Below are 24147 nucleotides of genomic sequence, written 5' to 3' on the forward strand. Positions count from 1 at the left end.
CTTGTATTATTTGAATTTCCTTTCTTTTGTATTTGAAAGTATTTCTCTTGATTTCTTGCAAAACGCATTGTTTCTGAATTGAATGATTAAATTTCACCACTCTGTTTTGGAATTTGCAGATTTTTGTTTTTTTTTCCTGGAGGCAATCTCTGAATTCTTTCAGCTGAAATTTTCTTTTATATATTCAGAAGTCCTGGGTAATTCTCTTATTTCCTTCATTATGATTCTTTTGTCCAGTACAGTTCTTCAAGGATACCTATGATCCTTAGGTTATTTCTGCGTATCCTGTGTGTAAGATCAATATGTATAGTGAGCATATTTTCATTAAAATTTCTTTTCTTCTTTTCTTCAAGATTCTTTCACTTCTGCTATCTGCACTCCCAATCTATTGTTCTCTCATTTGTTTATTTGATGAGATTGCCATTGCAGATTCCAGTTTTTCTATTCTGCTCATTATTTTTGCTGTGCAGGCCATAATTTCCACTCTCATAATCCCCATTTTTCTTTTAAACTACTCAAGAACAACATACTGTGGTTCCACGTTCCTCTCAAATTCTATGAGGTCTCATATGTCTGTCTTATCAAAGTTAGATCATTTTCCTTTGTTTTTAAGTATTTATTTATAGATGCCTAAACTAGTTTACTAGATCTGCAGGCCATATTTCCTTCTGTTGTTACTATTTTTCCTGTTGATTTATCTGTTCAAGGTTTCTGAGTTTTCTTCTTCCTGAAAACTTTGGTAATTTCAGTTTTTTCCTTCCCTTATTTTCTCCACTATATACTTTCTGACTTCCTCACTTCAAAATGTGATTTCCTTGGAGGCCAGATCTCAAAGCATCTCAGCCTCCTCCCATGCTGGGCAGTTCATGGTTCATCAGCCCAGGTCTCTGCCTGATGTGATTTTTGCATCATTAAAACTGGCCCTAGCTGTATGATCCTTCTCTCAGACTTAGTGAAGTGTGACTCAATGTCCCCTCGTCCCCCAATACATAGTGTGGCCTGTCCCAACCTGTCCCACTCCTCATCTTCCTCAGTTCCCTGGCTCTACACTGGCAGTTTAGAGCTTTGCAGCACTGGTGCTACAAGGCTGTGGCCCTGGGTGGACTTATGCTTCTGAGGAGCTGTGACTGCCTGGCTTTCTCTTGTAACCTGGGCAAATCTCTACAGCCTGAAACTGGAGTCTCCACAGCACTGAAAAGAGGGAGGGGAGGACTGAAATGTAGGAGTGGTTTTCATTGTGAACCCATGTCAGATTCTTGGGTTTGCTACTGCAGTCTCACTGCTGGTAGCATGGGGGTAGAGAGGGATGCTGAGTGAGCTTAGAATCAATAGGCATCAGTTTATAGATTTTTCTTTGATTGTTTTACCTTTTTTTCTTCTTCTTTTGATTCTGCGCATCCTAGACTATGGAGATAGCTGAAGTCACTTTATCTTTGGCTTGGAAATAATCCAATCTCTGCCTTGGAAAGAAGTTAGAGGTCAGGAGGATCAGCAAAACTGTCTAGTTCATTGTCTTGTTGCTTATTTGACTGGATGTTCCAGAACTCATTCCCTTTGGTATATTTTTTTTTATCTTATCCTAATTTGTATAACTTCTCTAATTGCTGTTTGGTTGGATAAATGGGTTTGCTTAGTATTCATTATTTGTGATAATCTTTTCCATGATGGTCTTTAGTGGAAAGGGGCCAAGCTGGTAGCTATAAGCCTGAGGATACCCTCTCTCCTTGTGAATGACCAGAGAAGCAGCTTTTCTTCTGAATCCATTGTATCCCTAGACTAGCAATATCTGAGGGGCAGAGCTTAGTGTGATATCCTCTTGGAGAGACAGGAGATGAAGTAGCAAGTGCCCAGGTATGGCCCTTCTGCTCTCAACAAGGCTCAGGAAATCATTGTTTCCCTTGGAGAGAAGATATCTCTCTATATGTAGAAATACTTATTGAGAGGATAAGAAAGGGAGATGGACATATGTATATACTTTTTTCTTGACAGAAACAGGGAAGTTGGGAACAGTTGTGTTTTGTTCTGCATATGAATTTGAGATACCTAAGGAGCATCTTAGTTGGAATGCAGTTGATGGTAATGAGGGGGAAAAGTGACTAGAATCAGATAAAGATCTGGGTGTCACCTACCTAGAGATGATAACTGAATCCATGCCAGCTGATGAAGTCCCTATGAGAGAGCATAAAGAGAAAAGAAGGCCCAGAATAGAGAGCCTTGGAGTATACCTGCAGTGAGGGTGTGTCCTAAGCTCCAGGGCTCTTTTCACTACTCCTTTCCAACCTTCCTTATTTCAAAAAGAAAACAAACAAAAAACCCATGTGGCAACAGTAAGAAAGATTTACACAGTGTTTGGAGTGGTAAAGAAGATTCATGGAGGACAAAGATTCATTTGGGTTTTTGCATTAGACATACCTGGCCTGTTCTAATACCAGATAGCAAGGGTAGTTCAGAATGATTTCTTTCTAAGAATTAGATTAAGATCTTCATTTTCCTAAATTTGAGTTGTAGGTGTAAAGAGGAACATGACTACATGAGATTTTTTCCATGAAAAATCTATCTTTTCACAGACAGGCTTCTAGGTTTTTGCATAGAAATGAATGAAAAACAACTGATTTTTTCCCCTAGATAATAACTGTGAAAATCTGCTAGTTGGGGGAGGAGAGAATTCACAAGCAGAATGAAAAAATATTGTTTCATTTTTGTCTCTCTATCCTCAATGCCTAGCACCATACCTTACACGCATAGTAGGCACTTAGTCAATGCAGATGAATCAATCATAAAAAAATTGAATCTGTATCTTACACACTGAGACCTTACACGCCAAGACTGCTAATAAGGAAGAAAAAAAAAAAACATCCATCACCAATTGCCAGATGGCATTGCCTACCAAACCTTCTGTTTATTATAATTTAGTTTCCTTCTAACTCAGTAGTTCCTGTTATTCACAAACCACATGGACAACACTAGGCACCTAGATAAACACAGCACAGCATTTTTGAGAGGTGAGGTTCACACAGCAAATAGAAAGCTCATTGATAGACTCCAATGTTTATGACCTAATCCACACAATCAAGACCTGAAAAGGTCAACTTTCTTTCCTTCGGAATGGTAGTCTTCTGACCCAGGGTCAGGTCCACTCATGCCACTTGGAGATTGGCTTCACACTCTCCCAAAAGCAGCATCAGATCTTCTACCAGGCTGTGGTCTCTGCCGTGTGTCACTTTCATAAGCTCAAATGCCTGAATGAAAGGAAAAGACAGATTGCTTAGTACTTTTACCTCCTTCCTCTTTTTATCGTGTGCTTTGAGGATTAAAAAATTCAAAGGGTTTTAAAGCTGGAAATATAACCTTAGCAGGTAGTCCGACCTCATCATTTTAAAATAGAAACTGAAGCCGAGAAGGGTCTTGCTCAGTGAAACCACAATAATAATGATGGTGAGCATGAGAGAGGTGAAGTCATTTGGGATAGAAAAACAGCTCTCAGGGTAGATTAGACTGCAGGTGGAGAATACACTCTGGCCTGAGTAACAATGGGGGAATCAATCAACCATCAACAGAAGAGTTTAATTAATGTTTATTGATTGATTAAATCAAGCAACAAGCATTTGTTAAAACACCTACTAGGTGCCAGACCCAGGGGACAGAAGTACTAAGGATGAAACAATCTGTTCTCCTAAAGAGCTCACCTTTGAAGAGGAAGAGACAAGTACATATAAAAATACATACATACCGCATACAGTAAATACATGTAATGTGAATAAAGACAAATCTATACAAAGTAATTAAAGACAAGGTAGTTTGGAAGGGAGGGCACTAACAGAGGAAGGAGGAATCAGGAAGAGTTTCTTGACGGAGTTGATGACTGATTCTTCTTAAGGAAATGCAGGGTTGACAGGAATTGGGTCTCTTGTGTGGAATGGAAAGCACATCAGTTTGGTCAAAAGTGAAATGCTAAAGCTTTCTTTTAAGTCTTTAAAAAAAAGTCTTTTCAAGAGGATCTGAGATTTGTGTTTTCAGTCCCCAACCATGGGGTCATCCCCCTTTCTCATTTTCCCATACAGCACTTGCTCAGGCCCTCGATTTGGTCTGGCAGTTGTTTCTGCTGCTTCCTAACTTTGAAAAATCATTTTACCTGAACTGTAGGGAGGGGCTGGAATACCTAGGCATTGAGGTGGCTGGTCCATCCCAGGGAAAGCTCATTTATGTGGTCACCATTGCTTACTGCCTCTGGACCCAAAGAACTGACCTAATTATGAAAAACTGCTGTAATCACCCAGCCACAATATGGGAAGATGGTGATTTTCAACAAGCGCTCTCCGGAAGGGGAAACCCAGTAGGCAGCTGGTGGGTCAAGACGCCAGGATAAACTGCAAATGGGAGCAGAAGACAGACAGTCCAGACAGACTTACATTTGCTGTTCCTGGCCTGGGCTTTGGGGGCCTGTGTTTCAGTGCTGGGCTGGACATCCTGTGATGCCTGGCCTTCTCTGGGGAAGAGAGAAGGAATGCTGACCCCAGACCAGCCAGCATAGCTTTATTAGTTTTCTCTGTGGTCTGCTAATTAAAAATGAATCTTTGATTTGATTGTGGCATTGAGGGGCCCTCATCTCATTGCATTAGCTCCAAGCTCCTGATTCACAGTTGGGATGTCTTATGGTCTGAAGCAGAAATCCACAGATTACACAGAGAAGCTTTCAAGTCACTTCATAGGAAAGAAATTCCCTTGGTTGAAAAGGGGCTTAGATGTTCTTTTCCCTTCTACTCAGAAGGGAAGTGCTAGTAATCGGATCAGGTCTAGCAGAAAAGATGGAAACAGGCAGCAGCAGTTTAACATTGGCCTAGGGGATGATTGGTGAACTGGATTAACAAGAAATTATTGGAGAAGAAAGACTAGTCTAATTTGCAAAAGATTTTCATTTCTATGGGTTTTATTGAGACACCCTGGGCTGGGAGTACAGCCTCTTTCTTTGTATGTGTGTGTGTGGTGGGGGCAGATTTTCTAACTGCTGTTATTCTGCTCCAATTTGTCTGAAATTCTTAAAAGTTGAATTGATTTGGGCTTCCCAGGTGATAGCAGTATGTAGCACCTAAAGTGATTTTCTTAAAGCTCCAATCACAGCACCACTCACACACACTTTCACATCCTACTCACATCCTATCAATAAACTCCACTGGCTCCCTATTACCCCCAAGATCAAACACAAAAATCCTCCGTTTGGCATCCAAAGCCCCTCATAACCTAGTCCCCATCTACTTTTCCAGTCTCCTTACACTTCCTTGACAGGTACACCTTCATCCAGTGACACTGACCTCCTGGCTGTTCCAGGAACAAGACTCTCCACCTGTCTGCTCCTGCTGATCCCATGTCTTTCCTTTCCTCCACCTTCAGACCTCCTTGGCTTCCTTTAAGTCACACCTAAAATCCCACCTGCTACTGAGCCTTCCCTAACCCCTCTTAATTCTAGTGCTTTCCCTCTTTTAATTATTTCCCATTTATCCTGTACCCAGTTTACTTGTCTATATTTGTTTGTAGGTTGTCTCCACCATCAGACTCCTTGACCTCTTTGTGTATCCCTAGCACTTAGAACAATGCCTGATGTTTGGTAGGCCCTTAAAAAGTTGTTTATTGATTACAGGAGCAGATAAGGATTGGAGGCAAATCATTTAAACTCTTTGGGTCTCTGTTTCCTTGAAGGTAAATTGAGTTCCATGGACTATATAATGTCAGAGGTTTTCTCCATTTCTAAATCTTTGATCTCACCTGGTTATCCTTATGATATTTCAAATGACTTTATAGAAATATTTTTTATTACATTAAAGTCTTGCTAATTCATTTGGCCTGTCTACTCCGAGATGTCAGTCTCTTGGAGCACTGATATTTTGCTTCATTTATCCTAGCCGTACACAGTCAACACTTAATGTTTGCTGAATGATTATTTTCAGAGGTTGGAAGACTCAGGCCATTAATCTACCAATATTTATTAAGTACTATGTGAGGTAGGCTGCTTAGCCAGCAAAAAAAGCTAAAACTGTCTTTGCCTTCAAGGAACTTACACTCAAACGGGGGAGATGGCACGTATATTATATGAGATACACAGAGTAAAGGGCAGCTGGGTGGCTTTTTGGATAGAGCCCCAGGCCTGAAGTTTAGAAGAGCTGAGTTCAAGCTCAGACGCTTACTAGCTGTGTGACCCTGGGCAAGTCATTTAACCCTGTTTGCCTCAGTTTCCTCAATTGTAAAATGAGATGGAAAAAGAAATGGCAAACCACTCCATCATCCCTGCCAAGAAAAACCCCAAAAGGGGTCACAAAGAGTCAAACAGGATTGAAATGACTAAACAACGCCACCACCACAAGACAAAGCATCCAGAAGATAGGAATAGAATTAGACAGAACCCTAGATGCTACCTAGTCCATCCCCATCATTTTAGAGAGGAGGAAGTTGAGTGATTTGTCCAGATTCACACAGGTAGTTAATAGAGTCAGAATTTGAACTTGAGACTGCTCTGTCACACCAACTCTCAAAGACCTTAGAAATCACTGAGTCTCACTCTTTTTTTATATACGAGTAAACTGAGTCTGAAAGAGGTGAAGTGGCAAAGGGTATTTAGATAGCATCTACTTTGTGGCAGGGACTGTGCTAAATGCTGAAGATACTAAGAAAGACAAAAGACAACCTCTGCTCTCAAGGGGTTCACAATCTCATGGGGGGAGACAATATGCAAAAAGCTACTACGTAAAAATTAGGTGTACAGAGGGTAAATTGGAGGTAATCAACAGAGGGAAGCCATTAGAATTCAGGGAGCTCTGAAAGTGCTTCCTGTCGAAAAAGGCAGCATGTCAGTTGGAACTTGAAAGGTGCCAGAAGTCTGGGGAGGGAGTGTCTTGTGTGAGGGATAGAAAGGTCAGTGTCACTGAATGGAAGAGTATATTTGGTGTCTGTGTGTAGGGGTGTGGAGTAAGGTGTAAGAAGACCAGAAAGGCAGAGACAGTGGTCAGGTTATGCAGGGCTTTGAATGACAGAGGATATTAAGGGGCAGCACCAGAACTAAAACTTATCTTTGGACTCTCCCAGTATGATTCTCTTTATATAATTGTAACCAAATATTCCTGGTTCAATTATTTGGCCTTGTCAACTCATTAAAACATAGAAAAATACAAAAAGCCATCAGTCCTGTATATGGCCCTTGACTTTCTACAGTGACAGTGTCAGAACAGTGGAAAAGAGGGTCAGTGGATGCTGAGAATCACAGTTTTTAGACTAGCTATGAACATTAATTTAACCACTAGTACTGCTCTACATGAGAGTTCCTTTTACAATGATCAAGATAAGGACACCCTACTGGTAAAACTAAATCATATCAATCAACATTGCTCTCACTGTTAATGAAGCCAAGAGACAAAAGGAAACAGGAGCTAAATGGAAAGATGGCATACAGGTTTACTTGGGAGATGCAAATAAGGTTTTGTTGCACATTCCAAGTCAACCAGAAATATCATTTCAAAGGACACTTGAAATGATCGATCCTCATATTTTTCTGTGTTCATTGTTATTAGCAAAAAGATCACAATGAAGATAATGGTGGTTTTTGCACCAACACCTGTTGCAGAGGATTTCAGAGGTAGAAAGATTTGATAAAGAAATTGATGATTTTCACAACTAAAAATCAATCTTGGTAATTAGTTTATAAGGGAAGGAAAAATATAGTTCAAAAGCAAGAAATAAGAAAGGTCAAATGCTTATAGGCTATACAGAAGCCTCATTTCTGATTATATTGGTAAACACTATGGTAAACACCAACCAAATAATGCCAGAAACAATTGAATTGATTTATCAGGAAATGGCTCATTGTTGATGTGGAAGTGATTTATGTACAGTCATGTATCATTGACTTGTCATACGAAAGAGTAAACTCTACACCAAATTAGGAAATAAAATAAAGAACAAATACGACTATCATCAATAGCTAAAGAAATTTAACAGATGTGATCAATCACAAAGAGCCCAGAGAAGGTAGAAAACTGCCTCTGGCAGGAAATGTTTGATCTTGCCAAGCAGAGAGATAAGGTATCCAAGGAAAACACCAGTTTAGAATACAAGCTCATTTCTAAAATTTTGCAGATGAAAATGGTGGATGATTACGACTAGTGTCATCTCATAAATCAGCAACAAGTGTAGAAAAAAATCAGTTAACAGAAAGATTGGCAAGGGATCATCTTGAAGGCATTTAAAACACAGAGGAAGCCCATGCTACAAGAGACCCAACTTTGAGGGCATTCAAGGATCAGTTCTCAAGGTATGTGAAAGAGGATGTAAACTGCTCTACAAATCTTAAAGCACCATATCAAATGCTAGCTAATGTTACAAATGTCTTCAGGGGAAAAAAATGAGACATTATTATCAAAGAGCGACAAAAATATCAATACCTACTCATCCATAGGCTGATTTCCCTATCTCTTAAAAACATTTAAAAAAAAATATAAGTAATCTACACATACATTGATGAAGGTATGAAAAAGGAATAGGCAGGCTTTGACAAATGACATGATACACCAAACCACATCTTTTTGTTTCAGGTTTTTTGAGTCCATAATGCAGATATTCAATGTGGTCCTCTAATTCCTTGGGTGTGGCGCTTTGACTGAATCCAAACTTCAGTGAACAAATCCGTTCCGTGAAGTTTGGATTCAATCAAAGGGCCACACCTCCTTTGTTCTTAGAAGTTTGGATTCAGTTGAAGGGCCACACCCAAGGACCTAGAGGGCCCCATGTGACTTCAAGATCACAGGTTCCCCACCCCTATGCACAAGGAGTCTCTAATGAATATGTCAAACTCATACCAGATCCTATATCTTCTCTCTTCAGCCCATCTATAATATCTTCTCCCTCTTCTCAGTAGACTTCACTTCCCACTTGGCTGAAAAAAGTCTCCCCTTGTCTATGGGATCCTTCTCTATTCCCTCCTAGTGCACTCAGATTTCCTCAATCTTTAAGAAAAATTCTTTGCTTTAACCTGCCTTTCTTTGGACTCATCATTTCACAACCAAACTCCCAGAAATTCAATACTGTTGCCTCTATTTCCTCACCTCCCACTTTTAAGTCTCTAGCAATATGGCTTTCAACTCCATCACTCAACTAAAATTATTTTCTCCAAGCTTACTAGAGATCTCTTAACTGCTAAACCCAGTGATTTTTCCCCAGCCTTCCTTCTTCTTGACTTCTCTATATCTTGATACTTTCAATCCCTTCCACCCTCCTTCCCCCCTCCTCCAGGCACTCACTTCTCCCTTTGCTTCCACAACACTGCTACTTCTTGGTTCTCCCCCTGCCTATCTGACTATTTCATTTTCATTTCCTTTTGCAGGATCGTTACCCTCCATCCACTAAGCCTGGGCATCCTGTAAAACTCTCTTCTGAGACCTCCTCTCATCCTTCTCTATTGCTTTCTCCTTTGGTCGTCTTAGTCAATAAGTATTTAGTAAGCATTTACAATGTGCCAGGTGCCATGCTAAATGCTGGGGATATAGAGAGAAAAACAAACGGTACAGTCAAGGAGCCCTCATTAGGAGGGCTGCCCTCAAGGAGCTCACATTCAAATAGGAAAGACAACACACCAATAACTTTGTACATAGAGGATGCATGACTCCCAAATCTACATCTCCAGCCCTATTCCAATTCCAATTCCACATTAATAGCAGCCTTCTGGGCATCTCAACCTAGATGTCCCATTGAGACCTCAAACTAAATATATCCAAAGTGGTACTTGTATTTTCTTCCAAACCCATCCCCCCTCCAAACTTCACCATTTTTGTTGGGGCCACCACTGTCCTTCCAGTCATCCAAGTTTGCAACCCTAAAATCACCATTCACTCTTCTCTCTCTCTCAATTCTAATCAATTATCAAGGTTTGTTGGTTTTATGTCAACAACATCTTTTACATCTGTCCCCCTGTACTTTCTCAACTGGATTATCACAACAGCTTCCTAATCAGTCACCCTGTCATTAGTCTCTTCTCTTGCTTTTTTAAATCTTTCATGCAAATGCCATATTGATATTCCTAAAACACAGATTGATCAACACCTTCCCGCCACTTGGAGATTTTCAGTGACTCCCTATTGCCTTTAGAATTACATATAAAATCTCAGGATGACATTTAAATGCCTTCACAATCTGGCTCCCACCCACTTCCCAGTCTAATTTCATATTATTTCCTTTCATGCATTCTACAGTTCAGTCAAACTGGCCTTCTAACTGTTCCTTAATTAGGTTCTAGGCATGAATTTGTCTCACCCCATCCTATCAACAACCCTTCTACTAGGCAGCCAGGACCAAGTTGGATGTTTTTTCCCACCATTCAAACAAAATGATAATAAATCCCAGGCCAAATCAGAATGATTGTTTCCTGCAGCTTTCTTCTCCCCAATTCTGTGTCTAACCCCCCATCTTTTCTCACTCCTTACTCTGCACATGCACACTTGGCAAAGATGACAATTCTGATTTAATTTCCTGAAGCAGCATATAAAACAGATTGAGAAAATATAAAATCAGAACAGGTCTGTGTTGGGGAAAGCTTATCTCTTTCCATTATATTTTATTTTTTAAATTGCTACATTTAAAAAACACATATGCAATCTTCCACAGAGAATTCATTGGAATCCCCAGAGAAGGAAGTTATGCCCATTTACAGACTTTAAATGTCATCCAAGAAATGGCAGTGTGGCTTGTCTTGCTTACCACAAACACGTAATTCTCTTAGGAATAATGAGAGGGACCTTAGAATTGATTACATTCTCATCATCTATCTACATATATGTATGGATATTTGCATATCTTTTGCATATATATATAGGAATTTTAGAATTGTGGTCACATTTTTAAATGGAATGAATTGAATCAAATTATGATTTAAAGTTAGCAACAATAAGGCTGTCATTAATTATTAATACAGATATATTAACCTTATCAAGGATCTAATATGTCCTACACCATGAGCCTTGTAGAACCCAATAAATTACTTCCCCTGAGCACAGTCTAAATATGTAGATTTAACCAAAGGGAAGCAAGTAAAAGACTGACAAGTTCCAATAGAATCAGGTCTCAGTCTCTAATTTTGCCACTTCCCCAACCAGAAAAAATAATATATTATGCAAGTCTACTTATTTAATCTTTTGGCTCAATAAAAAAGGAGGGACTTCATTATCAACTCCTGCCTGGAATGCTCTCCCTCATTCAGTAATTGCCTGTCAAAATTTAGGTCCTGCTTTAAATGCCAGTGCCTCCAAGAAGCTCCCCTGATTGATTGATTCGGGTTTCTCTCTCTCTCTCCCCCTCTCTCCCCCTCTCTCTCCCTCTCTCTCCCTCTCACTCCCTCTCTCTCCCTCTCTCTCCCTCTCTCTCCCTCTTTCTCTCTCTCTCTCCCTCTCTCTCCATTTAGCACAAAAGAAACTCTCTAAAACTCAGAACTGAGTATAATAGATTGTTTTGTGAGTTATCTCTGAGGTTCCTTGCAACATATAAGATTCTATAGCTCCAATAACCATGTCTAAAGTAACCTGTTATACAATTACTTCAAAATGGGTATTCAATCTGAATATTAAAGATCATGCAATAAAAACATGAGAAGAAAATTTAATAAGGTATCAACCATTCACAACCCTCCCTTTGGTGAAGGGACCAGTTCTTAAACAAGGGGCAGATAGTATTACAAAAGATAAAACAGAATATTTTTATTGCATGATATTGGAAACTTTTGCACAAGTAAAATCAATGCAACTAGGATAAGAAGGGAAACTATCAATTAAAAAAAAAAATCTTTGTATCAAATATGGGCCAGCAATGCCATTACCCTCTCAGCACCCTCTTAGTCCTGCCACACTTTTTATGCCACTTGACTTATATGCCCCCAAAAAGGGTCCTTGTCTATAGCAGTCATTCTACTGCCCTCCTAGCACATTCTCCAGTCTGCTATAACTCTGTACTGAGGGCAACCCCTTCACTTTCCTTCCCTCCCTCCTACTTTCCATATCCTTACCAGCTGCCTGGTGCCCTGGGACAACTCTCCCCTGAGACAGACTCAGTGATTGGAGAATCTCTGCTGGGATATGTCAGGAGGAGTTGACTTCCCCTACCTCCATATAGAATGCCTGGCCCCTGGGGACAATGATAAAGTGCAGAACTAATTTCTCATTGATGAACATACTTCATACTTAGCACAGTGCCTGGCATATAGCAGGTGATTAATAAATGTTTATTAAATTGAATTCTCATTCTGTCACACCCACCTCATCTCAGTGATTCTGAACTCTTGCCTGGCATCATACAAACCTTTTTCCCTACTGCTTACTCCCATATTCCCATCTCATGTCCTACTCTAAAGTTCCATTGTACTCTTGAATGCTGGCTCCACAGTTAACAAACGTGTTTTCATCTTAAACCTTTTCCTTTCTCATTCCTTTTCTCTTCTGAAGATCTGACTCCTTCCTGCTGACACAGTATCCCTTTCCAACATTGGTTGCACTTTCATTCATACCCACCCCCCACCACACTTATTGGTTAGGATAAGGAAGTTAGACTACTCCATGCTCCCTATTACCAGTTCTGGACTCATCCTCTACCTGACTCTAGTGTATTTTCCTTCCTTTCTCAAAAAATGCAGTACCTGGCTCACAGTCTCCATGCTAAAAACTCAGTGGTTGGCACTGACTTAAACTTAGTTTCCTGAACCAAATATTTTCCCAACTCTTGCCCTCATGCTACGATACTTCCTCAAATACCCTAACCTTCTAGCTCCTCAACTTATTCATTTCCTATGACCTACTCCTCTACCTCAACTCAGCTACCCACAGAGATGGTAGCAGCTTTGATCTTGCCATCACCCACAAGTATGCTACTTAGATATTCATGCACTCTTTGGTCATTCTACCTCTCCTTCTACCTTATTACCCCTAATCCTGTTCTTTGTACTCACTGTGACCTCAATCCCTCCACTAGATACTGTCTTCTGCCTTCACCACAGTGACCCCCTTAGTTAATTCAACTTTACACTGTCCTTTTCTCTCAAATCCCAGGCTTGGGTCACTTACACAATCCACTGTCCTCACTCCTACACATGTGGGGTTGAAGGAAGCTGGAGAAAATCATACAACTATGCTGACTGGGTCCATGACAACTTCATATTACACAATTTCAACTGGGCTCTCACTGCAGCAAAGCAATTTTTTTATATCTCCCTAATTGATTTACTATCTCACTCTCCATACCAACTCTTCCAAACATTTTCATCCCTCCTCAAACATCCCAAGGCTCCCTGTCTGTACCCTACCTCCCTTAGCTGAGAATCTAAGCTATTTCACTGAAAAAAAAAAATTGAAACCATTTTCTGAAAGCTCCCTCTTATCCCCCACTCTTCATTTCCCATCATGCAGATGCCTTTTGCCACTGTCATTTTCTTCATGTCTGTCTCACATGGAGTCACAGGTGGACACTAAAGGTGGAAAGAGCACTGAAAAGGGCTTGGCAGCTATCACACCAAAGGTACTGGTCCTCCCTAAACACATCCTTCCAGGCAGCAGAGAATTGATCCATACTTTGTTGCATCTCAGCTTCAGAGGCTGCATTGAGTGCACAATCATCTGCAAATGGAAAATCATGGACCAACACTCCCTTCACTTTTGTCTTGGCTTGTAGCCTTTTCAAATTGAAGAACTTACCATCTTGTAGTTGACCTTGATGCTATGTTCATCCTTGTTGAAAGCATTTGTCAACATGGCTGAAAACATCACGCTGAAAAAGCATGGGAGCCAGCACACAGTCATATTTCACTCCAGTAGTGATTGGGAAGGCACAAGATCAAAGACTGTTTACTTTTTGTCTTTGTGGCTCTAGCACATCTACGTTGGACATGGTAGGTGCTAAATTAGTGCTTGTTAACTGATATTTATGAATGTTGACTGTTTGATCAACACTGTGCTGGGATCTATGGGTGATACAAAGAGATATAAGACCCAGTTCCTGCCCTTGACGAGCTTAGAGTGAAGCTGGCAAGGCAAAATGAAGGAAAAGTTAAATACCATCATATAAGGTAGTGTCAAATGGATGGTACAGACAATGAATAACAGGAATTCAGAGCAAGAAGAGATGGAGACATCACGGTGGCCTAGGTTGTTCAGGGAAGAGGGACTTTCAATTCTGGGCATTGAAGAAAGGCTAAGAATTTTAGGGTAGAAGAATAGTATGAATACACTCCTTGTGTTAAAAATCCTTGGTGTGTGTGTAAGCAGAGTTGGAGGCGGGGGAGGAAATAAGCATTTATTAAACACTACAAGGCACTGTGCTAAGTGCTTTATAATTATTCTTTTCATTCCATCCTCACAAAAATCATGGGAGGTATTATCCTCATTTAACACTTGAGGAAACTGAGGCAGAGGTTAAGTGACTTGCCCAGGGTCACATTGCTAGTAAAGCATATGAGGCTGGATTTGAACTCAGGTCTTCCTGACTTCAGGCTCAGCACTCTGTCCACTGTGCCACCAGTTGCCTGGGGGACGGGGGTGGGAAAGATGTAGGAGAGGAGAGAGATAATCAATAGACCAGTTAGACTGAAGTGGAAATGTTCTAGTGGAGAATTCCTAACTTGTAGACTTGACCATTTCATCTCCTTCCTCCCAACCCCCTTTCTGCCCTCCCTTTTATAAACTCCAGGGACTCTCTAATTTCTGCATGATCAATAAAATTCACTGTTTGGAATTTAAAACTCTTCACACACTATATTCCGGTCTTCGCATACTTTATAGTCTTGCAATGGCTGCCTGTTTGTGTCTGTCACACAAAACACTCCACCTCCTGACTCCACGTCTTCTCAAGGGCTGTCTCACACATCTGCCTCTTCACCTCCATCCCCTGGATTCCTTCATGACTCGGCTCAAATTCTGCCTTCTCTAGGAAGCCTTTTGTAGTCCCCTTCATTGCTGGTGCCTTCTCTCTGAAATGTTCTCCCATCTCCCTGATCTACATCTTGTATAGGAATGTGAGCTCCTTGTAGGCAGGAACTATGTTTTAACCTATCTTTTCATATCTCTGTGCTTAGCAAAGTGACTGGCACACAGTAAGTGATTAATCAGTGCTTGCTGACTAACCTGCTGGGCACAACGTGGGAAATCAGACTGGAAAGGTGAGTGAGGGCCAGGTGAAGGACAACCTTTGCTTCTGCTATAGGGTTTGACATGATCAACGGCCACTCCATGCTAAGATTCAGTGGTTGGTATCGATTCAAACTTAGTTCCCTAATCTAGATCCCCATCTCCTTTTATTTGCCTGAAGATTCTCCTGCAGCTGGTCTTGGGCCTCTAAGGAACTAGTCCTTCACACCGAACGTGATCTGAGTGAGTAAACGCGACTGTGGTTTCCACTTGCCTCATAGCTAAATAACCCAATTAGGTGCAGCAGCATTTCTGCTGTTTGACGGTATGTGAGCAGGATGGTTTGTAGGGTATCAATGCCAAGCCCTGCACCAGCATCCAGAGACAAGAGGGTGGGACAGATGGCTTGCAGAGCAACGGAGCTCTGGAGACAGAGTGCTCTGTCAAGTGCTGGAGATGAGGAAATGGAATGGGCATAGACAGCCACCTGTGCATCTCCTCCAGGCCCTATTCTGCTGATGTTCAATTCTCTGGAGGAGAAGGCAACAAATCTGTTACACGGGGAAGAATGGAAAAGTCTCCTGAGGCAGGAGAAATGGAAATGGGATGGGGGACACCCGGAAAATCAGATCTTAAGATGATGCTGAGGCAATGAAACTTGAGGTACTCTTGCTCTCTGCTTTAATATGAGAACGAGGAAGGGTACATGAAAAGGCACAAGAAAGAAATCAACCTGGCAGATGTCATGCTAATAAATCTAAACACACTAGAACCCCATTCTAATGGAACAAGCTACTGCATGAAATTCAATACAAGGCAGTTCTTTACAGGGCTCCAGCCAAGGTGGTTCATTCTAAAGTGGCAGAAGGACCTTGCTGTTTAGGGAAGCCCAGTGTCCCAGATACCTTTTTTCAGGGACAGGAAATGGAAATAAGGTCAGCTAGTACAATCTAGGCTAGGCTGACTCTGACCCAAGGTTACCATCATGTGAGCTACAGGAGGATGCTGGATTCATGATACCATGAATCTGGAGTGACACAGATAGCCGCGAACATCTTCATTACACCACAACAAAGGAAAACAGCTGATGAACAAATACCAGGACCTCTGACCCACATCGCTCAGCCTCCACTGACCAACCATTCCTGCACATTCTCTTACTCCAAATGTCCTCTCTGTACCAAGTAAAACACTCCCAGCTGCATCTATTCTGTGCCACCAAATTAAAGGCCAGTCACTGCCCCAGATACTACATATGTGTTCAATCAGTCATGTCCAATGCTTTGTGGCCTCATTTGGAGTTTTCTTGGCAAAGACACTGGAGTGATTTGCCATTTCCTTCTCTAGCTCATTTTACCGATGAGGAAACTGAGGCAAACAAGGTTCAGTAACTCGCCCAGGGTTACACAGCTAATTACTGTCTGAGGCTGGCTTTGAATTCAGATACTCCAGGGTCAGTGCTCTACTCACTGTACCACCTAGCATCTCTGAACACCAGGCCTTTATTTATTAAGTATCGCAGGACAAGTAAATACCACAGTTGAAGTATTGGCTCAGTCAATCATTCCCCAATCAGCTGCTGTGGAAGGAACTCTCTTTGACATGATTGGCACTCTTTTTGTCTCCCATTTCTAAAGTGGTCCAACTTCCTGAAACTTGCCATAGCTCTTTGTCACCTCTAACATTGTGGATCAAACTACAATAAGGCTTCATTGTCCAATAGAGGACAAAATGAAAGTCCGTTACAAAAGAAACCTGGTCCATGATGGAAGAATACCAAATGCAGAGCTGACCCATTGCACAAGGGGTCATCAAATCACATGTGCATTAGAAATGAGCAGAGAGCTGATCCAAGGATATTTTTAATAGATTTACCAGGAATACTCTCCAGGGAAGACAGGACAATCCAATCTTCTTTCCATACAGCAACATTGTTGGGAGGGCGTCAATAGGAAAACACTTCATTGAATGCCATATTGGGCCATTGGCTTCTTTTAGACCTCCCACATTTTGGTTTAATGGAACACAGAAGGCAGTTTAGGGACTGAATGGGATCCCTAACTGATGCTCAGAATGAGAAAGTCAGTGTTATGCAGAGTGATAGTTTTGCAATCTCTAACTCACTAGTATGACATTGGGAAAATCAGCTTCCATGAGCCTCAGTTTCCTCTGCTGAAAAATGAAGGGCTTTGAATCAATAAACTTCTAAGGTTTCTTTGAGTTCTAAATCTATGATCCTTTATGACTTTTCCCTAAGTGAGCACATCTCTTATCCAAGGTAGAAGGAGATTCTATGAGGGATGTGTGCTGGACTTTTGTATTAATGGGGAGAGAGTTAAATTCTTGGGCAAATATAAATGTTATCAACTCAAAAACAATTACTAAGGTGTATCAAGCTCAATGCAAACATCCCTAAATGGGATCAAACTTGGCAATGGCCCTGTGTAATTCCAGCCTTGCTTTCTGTGGTACCATATCCCAAGAAGTCTATACTGCGTATCATTCTGAGGTTCATCATATATTTTAGGCATGGCATATGCTAGCTAATATATTTAAACCAGAAGTGTCCAACTTCCTCTAGTGCTCCTTGTACCAGATTAAAATGTAATTGGGAAATATTTAATAAAATAAATACAATATAACATAGAAGAGGCATCTAGGTGGTGGAGTGGATAGAGTGCCAGGCTGAAAGTCAAGAAGAGTCATCTTTCTGAGTTCAAGTCTGGCTTCAAACACTTACTAGCTACGTGACCCTGGGTAAGTCACTTAACCCCGTTTGCCTCAGTTTCCTCATCTGTAAAATGAACTGGAGAAGGAACTGGTAAATCACTCCAGTATCTTTGCTAATAAAACCCCAAATGGGGTCACGAAGAGCCAGACACAGTTGAAATGATTAAACGATAACAATTAAACATAGATAATGTTAAATTGTGGTTTTCTAAGTCAACATAGTCTTGCAGGGATTCCTTTCTATTTGGGTTCTATTTTGGGTCTACTAATAAACTATCAACTTTCTTAACTATTTTTTTTTGTCCTGGAACTAACTCAGGAGAATGGTCAAAGAATATTAGCCTGCTTGAAATTATAAATGCCTTCTTAGTAAAGAAATTCAGGAAGCTCCATGGATATCAGTGAGAAAAGAAAATAGCTAACAACAGTGAGAAGAAAGCTGGTCTTTGTTGGGTTATTGTTCAGTTGTTTCACTCAGGTCACAAAGAATGCCATTTCCCCTTCCAGCTCAAATTACAGATGAGGAAAATGAAGCAAACAGGGTTAGGTGACTTGCTCAGGGTCACACAACTAATAAGTGTCTGAGGTCATATTTGAACTCAGGTCTTCCTGACTCCAAGCCCAGTGCTCTATCCACTGGGTCTTACCCATCAATATTGCCAAAGAACTGCCATCAGTAAGAGAAGTACTTTGAATTTTTCATCTAGTAGTGGGGATCAGCTGTGTGGAGCAATCCATACCTTCTTACCTAGTTTTCTTTACTACTTAGTTGAGTTCCTTAGTATGATAGGATCCCAAGAAGATCATGGCTACAAGCCCCATTGAAAAGGGCAAGTCCTGGAGGTAATCTCCCAGCTCTTTCCAATTCTATCTTTTCCCACCAGCATTACATCATTTATCTCATATTTATCTTTTACTTATTTTGCATATATGCAAATACACACACACACTTACATATGATTTGGGGCTCATATCCAATTTCTGATGCTTACTAGCTATGGGACCTTGAACTTGCATGTAATTTCCCTTGGCCTCAATTTTCTCATCTGTACAATGTACAAGTTGGATTAGAGGGTCTCTGATGTCCATTCCAACTCTAGATCTATGATCTACAAAATGGTCATTTTCTCTATGCCAACAGAATGGAAGCTCTTTGAAAACAGAAATTGTTTTATTTTTGCTTTTGTGTCCCTACTGCCCAGCACAGTGCCTGGTGCATAGTAGGCTCTTCATAAATACTTGCTAACTTATGGTGTCCTTCAAAATCACAGCCTATGAGAGCTGAAGGAATTTTAGCCATCATCAGGTAGACAACAGAACTGGGACCCAGAGACACAAAGTCACTCGCTAAAGAATCACAGTGATTGTTAATAGCACCGCTGCGATTAGAAGGTTTGTCTTTGGATTCCTGCTCTAATGCTTCCTCCCTCCACCCCCCATAAAATCATACTTGATTCCCTTATGGCTGCTGTCAGAAATGGGGGTGACAGCATTGGAGCTCGGAGGGTGAGAGGATTTTATCTTATTATCAGAAAGATTGTGCATTGGCTTTGTACCGATGTGCCAGCTTCCAGTTAGTATTAACTAGTATTTATAAGAAGCTCTGTCTGTCATCATCTTCCTACTCTTTTTCTTATTCTCTGTGTCTGAAATATATACCAAACAGAAGTTATAGTACCAGTGGTATCAAGGAGGAGTTCCAAGAGTTGTCATGGAAATCTTTCCATCATAGGATCTCGAACGGAAAGGAACATTAGAGACCATATATGACAAGCCCTTCATTTTAGAGTTGAGAAAACAGGCCTAAAGATAAGATGTCTCTTGGCCAAGGTCACACCCATTGTAAATAGCAAAGATGACTTCATTCATGTCTCTGTATCCCAAGAGCTTAACATTGTGGGCTACACCCTAGAGACTCAAAGGCAAAAATAAAACATTCTCTAGTCTAGATTTTATGCTGATTAAACAAATGGATGAAGGAATAAGCCATTATCCTAACCCAGGATGGGAGGCAACTTGTAGAAAAAGCACTGGATTTGGAAGTTAGAGGACTGGCTCAAAATGTAACATTTATATGACATTAGGCAAGTCACAACCTCCCTGAGCCTCTGTTTGCTCATCTTTAAGTTTTGTGTGTGTCTGTAGAAGACTGAATTAGATACTCCTAAAGTCCCTTCCCTGAGCAGGTAGATAGTTAGTGCCAGGACTCATCTTCCTGACGGTATATATTCAAGGCTTTCCTCAAACCGCCTGCTGACTATTGGGCCACAAAATTCCTCTGTGAGCCAGAACCAGATTAAAATATAATTGAAAAAAGTTTAACAAAACAAATAAAAATACAATGCAACAAAGATAATGTTAATTTGGAGTTTTCTAAGTTAATATGTGGTCCCCAGAGATCTGTTTCTTTTCTGAGTTTGACATCAAGATCTACATTTTATATTTCCCTCTTTCTCAAGTTTCAAGATCTTAAAACCTTAAAAGGAATTGAAGCAAGTGAATTTCAAATAGTCTCAGGGTGATGGATGTCAGCCTCTTCAAGAGATCATGGAGATGAAAAAGTTGGGATTTTACCACCATAAATTTATCCCACTAAAGAGGGACTGGGAAACAGAAATTAGCAGTGAAAACTGAAACAAGATAAGGGCAAGGGAGGTTCCAGTCTGATTTCTTTCTAGACATACTGGCAAATGCTATTTATCATTCTAATTGAAGCAACAATTCAGAGACTGATAGAATTGGACTCTGTGTTTGACCTGTACTCTGATCAGGAATAAGAAAAGTAAAATATGATGCCAAAGAAAGGTAAAATGCTTAGTAAGCAATAAAAAAGGATGAGTGTGCATAAATTTGTTGCACTCAACGCATAACCTGGGAGGGGATGGAGATTTTTTTTTTAAGTCATTGTATTTGTACGATCCACTTGATCTCACTCACCGAAGAGCAGAGAGCTTTGGGGTCAAAATCTGGGATCCTCTAACTGGTTGGCAGCTCATAGAAAATGAGCTGGCTCATTTATAAGAGAAATCAGATGAGGAATATCCTCCCTGAGGTCCACAAAGTCAAATTAGCAGCAAACAAAATCCTCCCAAGAAATAAGTGGAAAGAAATGAAAGTAGATTAAAGATGAGACAAGAGAAATCAGAAAGGAGACACTGAGAGGAGACATAGGACTTTTTCCATGGCAGCTATCAAAAGCATTTCAGTCCATGAACAGTAGAAATGGAAGTCTAACCAAATCAGAGTGGGGCTAAGTGTATTTAGTTCCTGAGGCAGGCTCAGACCTAATTGGATTTGTAACAAATTCTATTCCTGTACCGTTTTCTGCCCCAAACCTAGCTTTTGAAACTCTTTGTATTGCCTTAAATTATTTTGTTCCATTATTTCATGGATTTTGAAGACAAGGAAGAATGCTGGAAGCTTTATAGGCTATGGTGGAGAACATCAATTTCAAAGGACAAAGAGTATGGTTTGGGAGATTTTTCTGTTTTTTAACCTTTGGGTCACCTAGAACAACTTCTGAAAGCTAACAGGAAATTTAACAGGGAAATTAAGTTTAAAAAAATAGGTAAATAGCACTAGTCCATAAGGTGACTAATTCATTCATTTGTGCACTCATTCATTCCATAGCATGGCTACTTTGTATGATATACAGAGAAAGGAGTTGCTGGAAAAAGAAGAAAAGGATAAAGGTGGTTCTTTGTAACATGGATACACTGGTCAGAAACACAAGATATTTACAAAATCCTTATAAAAAAGATAAGACACAAAAAGGTTGGGTTTTTTTGTGTTTTTTTTGTCGTTGTTGTTGTTTAAGACTGTGTCTTCTTATCTCACTCGGGCTGGAAGTGAAGCCGCTACTTTCGAGACTGATCCCACTACTGATTGGCACAGGTGATTTGACCTGCTTTCTTTCTAATCTGGGTACATTTCCTCCTCTTTAGTGTTCCCTTCCTTCTTGGGGGCTTACCATACTGATGCTAGGCTTAGTACAGACATCTGATCAGTTTAGAACTCCTAAACTCAAAGGGACCCACAAGCCTTAGCTTCCCTGGTAGTGGGGATTACATTACAGGAATGTACCACCATTTCCAGCATGAAAGTACAATTTTAAAAGGTACAAAGCACTCTGAGAGTGAAGAGGAAGGGGAAAGGAGCTCTGGCTGAGGGGATCTGGGACAACATCAGGGGAGCACTTTAGCTGGGTCTTGAAGGCAGAGTAGTAACTGGTCATGTGGAGAACATTCTAAGAGCACAGAACAGGGTGAATGATGGCATGGAGGTGAGAATAGCACCAGGGAATAGTAAATAATGCTGCTGAGGTTCAGAAATGTAGGGTGAGATCAGATTAGGAAGATCCAAGGAGTTTGGACTTTATTTGGAAAGATGCTGGGGAGCCATTAAGGGGTTTCCTAAGTCTCAATTTTCTTATTGTAAAATGGGTATAATAATATTTATACTTGCCTCACAGGGCTGTTCTCTAAAAATCTTAAATGCTACATGACTACATGCTGTTACATGAGAGGCAATAATGGTTTGTTTTCTAAACCAAATTTGTGATTTCAACAGTGTGGGGAGCTCTCCATGAGGAACTTACCCTACCAATGTATAGCATCATTTTCTCTAAAACTTGGTCTTAGACAGTTGTCAGTGTAGATTGCAGGGGGGAAGGGGGCAGCAAATAAAGAACACTGAGAAACTAAACAGAAGCCCGTTTTAATAGCCCAGGAAAGAGGTGGTAAGGGCTAGGGCTAGAGTAGTAGTAGTGGAAACAATCCATTACCCCTATAAGCCCCTTGAGGACAGGGACTGTCTTTTGCCTTTCTTATCTCCTCAGAGCTTAATACAGGCCTGTCACATAATAGGTGCTTAATAAATGCCAGTCAATTGATTGACAGAGAGAAGAGGATGCATGAGAGATTCCAGAAACAGAAAGGAAAGAGGTGAGGGACTGGGTTTGGGAATAAGAGAAGGAAGAGCCAACCAGGTTTTGAATTTTCAGAGGTGATTTGGAGAAAAATGCTGAGTTCAGTTTTGGGAAAGGGCAGTGGTATAAATTGGAAAGAACCCTGGGTTTGGAATCAGAAGACCAGGGTTTAGGTCTCAGCTCTGCTACTTACTATCTGGCAATGCTGAACAAAGCCAGTTACTTTTCTGGGTCTCAATTTCCTCATCAGTAAAATGAGAGGGTTGAACTTGGTCTCTGAGGTCCCTCCTAGCTCTTGTGGTCTTATGCTCTCTAAGGTCCCCTCCAGCCCTAAATTGACAACCCTATGTCCCAGTGTTGAGCTTAGAAGTTTAAGGGCAGAGTTGCTGACATGGATGGAATTTTCTAACTCTTGATGTCAAATTCTTTTACTATCACTTCAAACTCACCATGTCCCATCCTAAACTGTTCATCTTCTCCTCTACATCTGTTCTTCCCCCCAACTTCCCTATTTCTGTTGAGGTCACTATTTTCCTCTCTAGGAAGGTCAGCTAGGTGACAGTCTTTAATCCTTCCCTGTGCCTCACTCCCCATATTTAATCACTTGCCAAATGTTAAAAATTCTGCCTCCAAAACATCTCATATTTGTTTCCTTTTTTTCACTCACAAGACCCTTATCACCTCTTGCTTAGAGTGTTGCAAATGTTTCCCATTCTCCTTGATTCCTGTATCCATTTCCAATTTAAATTTTGTATCCAATATTTTGACACAATGGTCAAAATAATCTTCCTAATGTAGATGTGTGACCACATTATTCCCCTCCTGAAAACCCTTCAATAACTCCCAAATTTTAGTCCTCGAGACTAAAATATAAAGTTCTCAACTTGACATTTAAGGTTCTCTACTATCTGGCTTCAACCAGTCTTATTTCATACTTTTGTGGTTTGTTTTTTTCAGTTGTGTCTGACTCTTCATGACCCCATTTGAGATTTTCTTGGCAGGTACTAGAATGGTTTGCCAATTCCTTCTCCAACTCATTTTTACAGATAAGGAAACTGAGGCAAAGAGAGTTAAGTGACTTGTCCAGGGTCACACAGGTAATAAGTATTTGAGGCCAGATTTGAACTCAGGAAGATGAGTCTTTCTGACTCTCCATGCCTGGTGCTCTACCTACTGCACTACCTAGCTGCCCAGCAGAAAGAATACTGACTGTATTTAGTGTCAGATGACCTAGGTTCATATCCTAGTTCAGTGTCTTAATATCTCTATGACCTCCAACAAACCAGTTTCTCTCTTTGGGCCTTGGTTTCCTCATCTGTAAAATGAGCAATGAGCAGTTTGTACTAGATGATC

At 40.6% G+C, this 24147-nt stretch overlaps 1 protein-coding gene across 3 annotated transcripts in view; it reads right to left on the reverse strand.

Annotated features, from left to right (window-relative positions):
• Nucleotides 1-2866: 2866 nt before the first annotated feature.
• Nucleotides 2867-24147, reverse strand: part of SMYD3 (SET and MYND domain containing 3) — a 1053751-nt gene continuing 1032470 nt past the window's right edge. For all 3 annotated transcript variants that reach the window (XM_072647643.1, XM_072647645.1, XM_072647644.1), the window contains one exon: nucleotides 2867-3239. In XM_072647643.1, the coding sequence (XP_072503744.1) occupies nucleotides 3138-3239 (102 nt within the window). In that variant the 3' untranslated portion in view covers nucleotides 2867-3137. The remainder of the gene's footprint in view (nucleotides 3240-24147) is intronic.

Source organism: Notamacropus eugenii, chromosome 2 (genome assembly GCF_028372415.1).
Source record: "Notamacropus eugenii isolate mMacEug1 chromosome 2, mMacEug1.pri_v2, whole genome shotgun sequence".
NCBI lineage: Eukaryota > Metazoa > Chordata > Mammalia > Diprotodontia > Macropodidae > Notamacropus > Notamacropus eugenii.